The sequence below is a fragment of the Poromitra crassiceps genome (assembly GCF_964638095.1).
Source record: "Poromitra crassiceps genome assembly, chromosome: 6".
Classification (NCBI taxonomy): Eukaryota; Metazoa; Chordata; class Actinopteri; order Beryciformes; family Melamphaidae; genus Poromitra; species Poromitra crassiceps.
Window position 1 is genome coordinate 49,744,920 of NC_139627.1, and position 10,135 is coordinate 49,755,054.

The 10,135-nt window shown below is 42.9% G+C and overlaps 1 protein-coding gene across 1 annotated transcript in view; it reads right to left on the reverse strand.

Moving 5' to 3' along the window:
• Positions 1 to 6,800, reverse strand: part of tfcp2l1 (transcription factor CP2-like 1) — a gene marked incomplete at both ends in the record, with an annotated part of 33,556 nt that extends 26,756 nt beyond the window's left edge. The window contains 3 exons of the mRNA XM_083639559.1: positions 2,124 to 2,197; positions 4,230 to 4,378; positions 6,739 to 6,800. Coding sequence (XP_083495685.1) covers positions 2,124 to 2,197; positions 4,230 to 4,378; positions 6,739 to 6,800 — 285 coding nt within the window. The remainder of the gene's footprint in view (positions 1 to 2,123; positions 2,198 to 4,229; positions 4,379 to 6,738) is intronic.
• Positions 6,801 to 10,135: the final 3,335 nt, after the last annotated feature.

Below are 10,135 nucleotides of genomic sequence, written 5' to 3' on the forward strand. Positions count from 1 at the left end.
GCAAAAATTGCCCCCAATATTTTGATCATTTCTATTTGAATTCACTTAATTTAATTTCCATCTCTAACACACACCCAGCACCTGCAAGCGGGTTGACAGAAGAAGAGGATGAAGAACACACTCACACAAACAGCGCTGTTGTTCACACTACGCTTTAGCAACTTTATGCACTAATTACTATGTTTTAAAGTGCCCCCCAACATTGTGTAAATGCCCCCAGTTTTTAGAGAGTGGGGGCAAAGGTTGCCCTCAAAATATATTTTTTATTTCCTACACCTACACTGATTTAGTTTATGATACTGATATATTTGGTTTATGATACTACTGATGTATTTGCTGAACACATAGATCTCAGTATCATAAACTGAGATCATCATAAACAATTCAATATGAATTTGTGCATGGTTTGTTAACCATGCACAAACCTTATATCAGGCATCTAACCAACATCCCCATACAAAGATCCATTGACTTGCAGACGAGGGAACCAGGCGATGGTAACTTACGGGTTTTAGGACTCATTCTTGTGCTATTGTATTATTACTCTAAAGGGCCATTTATACTATACATATATACATTAAAGACGGAGACGGACAGAGCCTTCTGTCCGTACTCTGCGTTCATTTCGTGTGTATTTCTGTCTGGCCTCTGAAAGCTTACGGATACGCATGAAACGCAGCAGAACCACACGCGCACTCATACATTTGACTCTCTACCGCCCACCGGTGGATGTATTGCTTAACATGATACCAACGTGGACGACGCATGGAAGTATGTGGGCAGTGACGATTACACCGTTTGAAACGGACGCATTTATTTTTCGTATGAAAAAAGGAGCGTAATTGGGCCTTTAGTCCTCTTTTCACTCGCATCTGAAAACTTGAAGAAGATACCAGCTCTACATGACAGAACAACCTGCATGATAAAAGCAGCATGATAACAGCAATGCGCCACCAATGGGTTTTATTCATAAATCAATGGCATCTTCAATATACCACATGTTTTTTATTTCAAATAATGAAACGTAGCTCTTACGTTAGCAGGATTTTGAATCAAAAGCAAGTGAATGAAAAGTTAAAACCAGTGATTGTAGGCGTCATTATTCCCGTCCGCTGTAGCTACTGAAATGTGCATTTTCACATTTGAATAAAGAAACAAGCAATACATGATATCAGCCAAGTATACAGATGACCAAGTCTTTATGAATAAATCCCAGGAGCGCAGACAAATACACAAAGGCATGTTAAGACAAACAAAAACGCTGAAGAGAAAAGGGGGCAAAGTCGACTCGAGACTAAAGAGATGTGACAGAGTGTGTGTGTGTGTGTGTGTGTGTGTGTGTGTGTGTGCATGTGTCCGAGCTGTGTGTGTGTGTGTGTGTGTGTGTTTGTGTGTGTGTGCATGTGTCCGAGCTGTGTGTGTGTGTGTGTGTGTGTGTGTGTGTGTGTGTGTGTCCGAGCTGTGTGTGTGTGTGTGTGTGTGTGTGTGTGTTGGTGTGTTTGTGTGCGAGAGAGCTGAGTTGTGTGTGTGTGTGTGTGTGTGTGTGTTTGTGTGTGTGTGTGTGTGTGTGTTTGTGTGTTTGTGTGTGTGTGTGTGTGTGTGTGTGTGTGCGCACACAAGCGCGCGTGTGTCTGAACTGAGCTCTGTGTGTGTGTGTGTGTGTGTGTGTGTGTGTTTGTGTGTTTGTGTGCGAGAGAGCTGAGTTGTGTGTGTGTGTGTGTGTGTGTGTGTGTGTGTGTGTGTTTGTGTGTTTGTGTGTGTGTGTGTGTGTGTGTGTGTGTGTGTGTGTGTGTGTGTGTGTGTGTTGTGTGCGAGAGAGCTGAGTTGTGTGTGTGTGTGTGTGTGTGTGTGTGTGTGTGTGTGTGTGTGTGTGTGTGTGTGTGTGTGTGTGTGTGTTAAGGAGTGTGTCATATCTTGGACAGAGCAGAATTAAGTTGGGTGATAGTACCGAGGTCTCCAGGGACGCCACCCCACCCCTGAAGTGGAAGGGAGCGTTGAGGGACCTGTGACAAACCAGGAAACGGATATACATATAAACAGGAAAGAGAAGAAAGAGGAAGAGGTCACAAGAAAGTAAAAAAAAAACAAAAAAAAACAGACACACACAAATACCTTGAACCTACCTTTACATATTTGCTGCTTATATCTGTATACTCCACTAGTTTTCTGTTAAGCATACGGATTTCGTAGGACTGACCTACATTTTAAAACATTAAAACAAACCCGATTAAAATTGAAAAAACGGGAAATCAGTCAATCAGAAGAGAGGGAGGGGCAAGTGGGGGGGGGGGGGGGGGGGGGGGGTGCGGGGATCGGGAGGAAGTAGAAGTTGAGTCAAATTAAAACCTTTTTTTTTAACGCAAATTTGAAAGCCAGCCCCTAAAACACCTTTATATCCATAATATCAATGATAATAATGCATGAAATTCTACCAGTAACAGTTAGCACAAGGCAATATCATACCAACAGCTAATAGACGAGCTGTCAATGCTTTCTCAGCAAAGTAATACAGCTCAACTTGAACTAAAAGTACAAGTCCTATTCACAAATGCCATTGTTACCATGGCAATGTACTGTAATTGTTGCTTTTTCCATCCTGTTGATTTTCAGATGGAGTGCAGTGCAGATTTACTTGCACTATCACTTTCCATTCTAGCTGGACTAGAACTCAAGCCAAACAAAACGACAGCAGATCAAGACCAAGCAGGGCAAACTGGCAGGGTGAGTAACAAGCACAAGGATGATGTCACAGTTTAACCAGAGAGAAAACAACAAGAGCAACCAGAAGGGTTAAATCCAGAAGGGTTAAATCCAGAAGGGTTAAATCCAGAAGGGTTAAATCCAGAAGGGTTAAGAAATAATGTAAACAGAGGAGAGAAAATCAGAGAGAAGCAGAACGAAACAAAGAGGGGGGAAATGAGAAGATGGAAGTCAGACAAATTCACACCCATGGAAGAGCTCATGTTGCTCTGACAAACTAGTGATGCAACATCTGTTCGTGTCATAATCCTGATGCGTTTTTACATCAAATAGGGTGCAGCAGTTGTAGTAAGTCAGTGAAAGGTGTGTCCCTCTGTTGATGCAAAAGCTTAGGGGAAAACCAGAAGAATTCATATTATAGAGACATTCCTATGGTCCAGGACAGTGCGATTCACATCTGTGATCAGTAACAACTCTATACCAAAGACAGAAACCAGACAACTAAGACTTGAACCTGTGATGGCATCAAATTAGAAAATCTGGAGCTGCTTGATAGAAAACAACTGTAAGAACGTCAGATGCGAGGGGAATTTCTGCAGGTGGTATTATAGGTGGGGTTTCAACTTTGAGTTCAGAAGTGATAGCATTATTAGAGAATATGGTCAATACAAATATTCAGAGAAAATCTACTGAACAGCTGCGGATCGTCCATGCTGATGTCTTCATACAGTACGTTTGAGTCTGGGCTCTCTGGTCTCTGGCTTTGGGAGAGAGTCGTTACTGTTCACAAATGTCAATATGCAGGATCCCAAACGACAGGAAAATATGAATTCTTAGATTCTCAATAAGGGAACACAGTTTCCATTAGACTTATAGCCTAAGCCTTGGGGTTGTGATGATGATGCAATGATTGCTCTGCACAGAAAGCACACGTATGTGATTGAGAGCTTGATTTGCCTTATCGGCAGGCTTGAATGAAGACAGTCAAATTGTGCTGGTCACAAAATGAGCTCTGGTCCCTTTATGCCGCGTTCGATTATAAGTGGGATGTGGCAAGTTGCCAGTTGCCACTAGCAAAAATCAAATAAAACGCCACTATAACTCGGAGTTCCTACCCGCAAACTTCGGTATGATTTCTCAACCCCCAGTAGCTCCCACCGCGTCATTTGACGTCATTTCAAGATGGCCATGCATGTTGTTTATGGTGAGAATGAAACATCGAACTTTTATCAGATCTGATTGAAACGCGTCATTTTGCGTCACGTTACTTGCTACTTCCCAGTGCAATCTCGAACGCAAATAGGTTGGATATGACGCGTTGGCCACTTGCCACTTGCCAGCTCCTACCATAAACGAATGCAGCATTAGCCCATTGATACTGTACCTGATGCAGCATTTGTGTGTGTATCCCTTTAAGACATTCTTAAAGGGATACACACACAAATGAGGGATATACACGCAAAATGCTGCATCAGGTTTCAATGGGTTAGAGAGAAGGTAGACAGCAAAGTGGGAGGACAGATAGCTACCTTGGTTGAGGTACGTGAGAGTCTCCTCCTGCTGCCTGACAGCGGGCGAGGTGGCTGCACACAGGACGTACTGGAACGGAATCTTTTTGGCGCCACTTTCCACCATGTGCCGCACTTCCTCGTTTTTCAGGAAAGGCGCCAACGCCTCTCTGAAAGACGGAAGAAGAGGAAGAGGAAGAGTTGATCATTAGAAGATTCAACGGGGAAGACAGGAGATTCTGCTCCGCTTCTTCACCTTTTATCTCGAGGCAAATCATTTCAGCACAGGAGCACGAATAATTATAAGATTACAGTACATTAGTAATACAAGAAGAGAAAATGCATGGTCTCCTATTTTCAATGCAATGTCCCTTTAATTAACCATTGGAGTGAATAAAAAAAAATCAATTCAATATGAATTTTAATTATATTCAAGTGAATTACAAAATGGATAAATGAGCTGTTAGAGGCAACAATTTGTAACAAAACCAAAGAACATCTGTCAGGTCTAAGTAGCCTAGTAACCCTGCAGGACAAATAGTGACATTTAGTTTGAATCTGCGTCTGCGATGACATTCTCAGACCCAAATGGCTGAAATGCACAGGTTTGTGAAGGTGCTACAGCTCAATATGAGCCTGGCTATACCTGATGTAAGTGACAGAGTGCTGGTGGTAGGCTATACCTGATGTAAGTGACAGCAGAGTGCTGGTGGTAGACTATACCTGATGTAAGTGACAGTAGAGTGCTGGTGGTAGACTATACCTGATGTAAGTGACAGTAGAGTGCTGGTGGTAGGCTATACCTGATGTAAGTGACAGCAGAGTGCTGGTGGTAGGTAGGCTATACCTGATGTAAGTGACAGCAGAGTGCTGGTGGTAGGATATACCTGATGTAAGTCAGAGTGCTGGTGGTAGGCTATACCTGATGTAAGTGACAGTAGAGTGCTGGTGGTAGGATATACCTGATGTAAGTGACAGTAGAGTGCTGGTGGTAGGATATACCTGATGTAAGTCAGAGTGCTGGTGGTAGGATATACCTGATGTAAGTGACAGTAGAGTGCTGGTGGTAGGATATACCTGATGTAAGTGACAGTAGAGTGCTGGTGGTAGGATATACCTGATGTAAGTCAGAGTGCTGGTGGTAGGATATACCTGATGTAAGTGACAGTAGAGTGCTGGTGGTAGGCTATACCTGATGTAAGTGACAGTAGAGTGCTGGTGGTAGGATATACCTGATGTAAGTCAGAGTGCTGGTGGTAGGCTATACCTGATGTAAGTGACAGTAGAGTGCTGGTGGTAGGATATACCTGATGTAAGTGACAGTAGAGTGCTGGTGGTAGGATATACCTGATGTAAGTCAGAGTGCTGGTGGTAGGCTATACCTGATGTAAGTGTCAGAGTGCTGGTGGTAGACTATACCTGATGTAAGTGACAGTAGAGTGCTGGTGGTAGGATATACCTGATGTAAGTGACAGTAGAGTGCTGGTGGTAGGATATACCTGATGTAAGTCAGAGTGCTGGTGGTAGGCTATACCTGATGTAAGTGACAGTAGAGTGCTGGTGGTAGGATATACCTGATGTGACAGTAGAGTGCTGGTGGTAGACTATACCTGATGTAAGTGACAGTAGAGTGCTGGTGGTAGGATATACCTGATGTAAGTCAGAGTGCTGGTGGTAGGCTATACCTGATGTGGCAGCAGAGTGCTGGTGGTAGGCTATACCTGATGTAAGTGACAGTAGAGTGCTGGTGGTAGGCTATACCTGATGTAAGTGACAGTAGAGTGCTGGTGGTAGGCTATACCTGATGTAAGTGACAGTAGAGTGCTGGTGGTAGGCTATACCTGATGTAAGTGACAGTAGAGTGCTGGTGGTAGTCTATACCTGATGTAAGTGACAGCAGAGTGCTGGTGGTAGACTATACCTGATGTAAGTCAGAGTGCTGGTGGTAGGCTATACCTGATGTAAGTGACAGTAGAGTGCTGGTGGTAGGCTATACCTGATGTAAGTGACAGTAGAGTGCTGGTGGTAGGCTATACCTGATGTAAGTGACAGTAGAGTGCTGGTGGTAGGCTATACCTGATGTAAGTGACAGTAGAGTGCTGGTGGTAGGCTATACCTGATTTAAGTGACAGTAGAGTGCTGGTGGTAGGCTATACCTGATGTGACAGTACAGTGCTGGTGGTAGGCTATACCTGATGTGACAGTAGAGTGCTGGTGGTAGGCTATACCTGATGTAAGTGACAGCAGAGTGCTGGTGGTAGGCTATACCTGATCTAAGTGACAGTAGAGTGCTGGTGGTAGACTATACCTGATGTAAGTGACAGTAGAGTGCTGGTGGTAGACTATACCTGATGTAAGTGACAGCAGAGTGCTGGTGGTAGGCTATACCACCAGCACTCTGAAGGAAGGCGGTCGCTTTTTCTCTCCCCCTATCTCTCCCTACCACTGCCATGTGTTCTGTAAAGCGACTTTGAGTCTTTGAAAAGCGCTATATAAAATAAATGTATTATTATTAGTATTATTATTATACCTGATGTACGTGGCAGCAGAGTGCTGGTGGTAGGCTTCAGGCTGTGAGTGGCAGAACAGCATGGTTTCCAGCGTGGTGTCGTCTCGTATCCCAGGGCAAAGTGTGGAGGCCAAACACCACGGCCTGTCTCTTATATTCCCCCGGTGATGTCATCAGGACTCACATACCTCGGATGACCTTTGAGAGGCACACCTCCCACCGCTAATGTCCAGCTGGGCTGATGCACTAATAGCAGCTTCAGCTGACCAGTTGTTGACACTGCCAACAAAATGGCAGTAAAGCTAGACTTTAAACTCACTTAGGCGTTTGGAGGGGAAGTTAACAAAGATATTTTTTGGGGGGGGGGGGGTCTAAGATCAATTGAAGGTGGTGAATATGATTATAAGGTATACTTGTGTTATTTTGAAAATCAACTCTGTGCAGGTCTGAGAAAGGTCATGGAGATACATAGTGAATGCGGAGATATTTCAGTTCTAAAATTCAAAACAGCAGTCGGTTGACAGTGACTTGACTTTCTAGTGTTCATATCAGCAACACAGTAACGACAACAATAACAGAAATAACATGCATAAGCTGCAGCCGGTCATCTCAAAGTCTGAGCAGGTTAATGTTTCTCCAGCGCTGCTAAGCACACCTCAGCACTCTGTGGAGCTGGCTGTCAATGAGTGGAGGACTGAGCAACAGCAGCACTAGCTACATACCGATGCCGACAGTAGCCCAGAGAGTCAAAGTATAGTCAAATGAAACAAAGTCTAATCACTTTACTAGACATTTAATCACTCTTAAAATCAGATTTTTGAAAATAATTAAATTCCAGTTGGGCTGAAGTCATTTCACTTGTTTTTAAGTGCAGCTTCACTTGTTCCTATGTTCCAAGTAAATTCTTGAAATAAGTGACGGTATCTTGAAATAAAAACGCTGATCAGTTCACTCCACTGGTTTCAAGATGTCATTTACTGTACGGTAATTCAAGAATATTTTGGAAATATCGAGTCAGGTTGAAAGGAAAGTTAAGTTTCTTATATCTAGTTATTTTGTTGTTTGGAGTTTAAACGACTTGTTAACAGGGATACATTTGCATTGTGGGATGAATAACCAGTAAACCGGTCAACTTTCATGTCTGTTTATTTCTAGAGCAAACATTTTTTTTTAATTGTTGCAAATCTATCACAGGTGGATGTTAACAAAACCCTTCTGTACAGTTTATCATGAAACATAATAAAATAAAATAAAATATATAAATACAGATATGAATATTACATGACCAAACGAGACAAAAGAAAGACAAATTCTAACATGCATAGTGAACAGTTTGCAAGGAATACCATCTTATTTTCTTCCCGGTGACCGACAATGTATCAACAGACGCTCTGCAGGATCAAGACTTGGTGATTGGTAAACGTTCCCCCTTACGCCAACAACAGATCGGCTGTACCTGGAAAGGAGCCTCTTTTGAGAACAACCCAAATCTCGTCGGTGATTTGAAACTGTTAAAGTAACGGGGGGGAAAAGAAAACATCAGGTAGAACACAGAGAGAGACAGCTAGAGTGTGTATAGGGCCGGGTATTGTTGGAAATTATTTTCAGTACCGATAGTTGTTCCCGATACTTGGATAAATTCAATATCAGTTTAAAAACAAAACATTTTTCCCTATTGTTTATTTCCTCGTTGAATGAAAGCAGAATGCATTATGTGATGGAGCAAATGATGTAACATTTAGCATTCATGTGCGTTTCTAAACAGAACCAGCCATAGCCAACTCTGTGGATTTCATCAATAAAAACACCATTCAACAGGAGCGCTGGTTCCCAATGTGGGAGCCGGGGACGCACAGGGGTCCTTGAGAGTGCTCCAGGGGGTCCCCAAGCAAAATCTAGACGACTTCAATTTCACGATTACTGTATTCTAACTTTCATTTGCTAGAAGCCAGCACAATGAGAGGACAGAAATTAAAAAAATTACTTGATTACAAGGTCCACTCTCCCCAATGTTATGTACCAAATTATATCTGTCAATAAACATCTCATCAGATGGGACAAAATGCTTCTAAACAGGAATACGTCTCTTTAGGAGTCCCTGATGCGAAAAGCATGGGAACCAATGAACTTGAAGGAGGTTCTCATCGCAGGAATCCAACGCAGGAACGCTTTTCCCTCACCATTCAATGCTTTTGGAAACATTCACTTTGATACTAAAGATCTTGACAGTGCTGAGATGTAGCATAGAATTATTTTAGTTCCAACACCCAGCCCGAAACACTTCTACCAGCTACGATTTTCAGCACTGCCGAAGTCGAAACCTTGTTAAAGGGACAACTCACCCTAAAATCCAAAATACATATTTTTCCTCTCACCTGTAGTGCTATTTGTCCATCCACATCGTTTTGTGTGAGTTGCCTGAGTTTTGGAGATATCGGCCGTAGAGATGTCTGCCTTCAATACAATGGAACTGGATGGCACTCGGCTTGTGGTAGTCAAAGCAACAAAAACATACATTTGAAAAACTCAACAGCAATGTCTCTTTCCAAAAATCATGACCTGGTTATTCAAGATAATCCACAAACCTTGTGAGCAGTTTCATGTAGGAACTATTTTGTTTAGACCGAACTACACCCGCTAGCTGCTAGCTAATTGCTACATGAAACTGCAGCTAGCTAGCGGCTGTGGGAGTAGTTCAGTGGAAAGAAAACAGTTCCTACATGAAGCTGCTCATAACAAGGTCTGTGGATTATCTTGAGTAACCGGGCCATTATTTCTGGAAAGAGACATTGCTGTTGAGTTTCTCAAATGTATGTTTTTGCCATTTTGAGCACCACAAGCCGAGTGCCATCCAGTTCCATTCCATAGACCCTTCTCACGGGGACCATTTTGTGTCAAAAAGGCAGGGTAAACACAGGTGCAAGCAAAACACTAATGAGGGTTTCAAACTTCTATGATTGGAATGTGGAAACCCTCATTAGTGTTTTGCTTGCACCTGTGTTTAGTCTGCCTTTTCGACACAAAATGGCCCCCGTGAAAAGGGTCTATAGGAGAGAAGGCAGACATCACTAGGGCCGATATCTCCAAAACTCAGGCAATGAACACACAACAATAGATGGATAAATAGCACTACAGGTTAAGAAGAAAAATATGTCATTTGGATTTTAGGGTGAGCTGTCCCTTTAATGTTTTGCCCGACTGTCAGCACTTCATACTGTAACGTTTTCACATAATGATGATGGTTCATGTGGCCACACCTCCTCCGCCGAAACAATAGATCAGAGATGACGAGTAATCAGAACGAGATGTTACAAGTGCACTTTAACAGCCAACAAACCGCCCATCAAAGCGGCACAGAGTTGAACGCGTGCCGCCGGTTGCATGCAAGCTTATTTTGCTAACGTGCAAACAAGTGAGA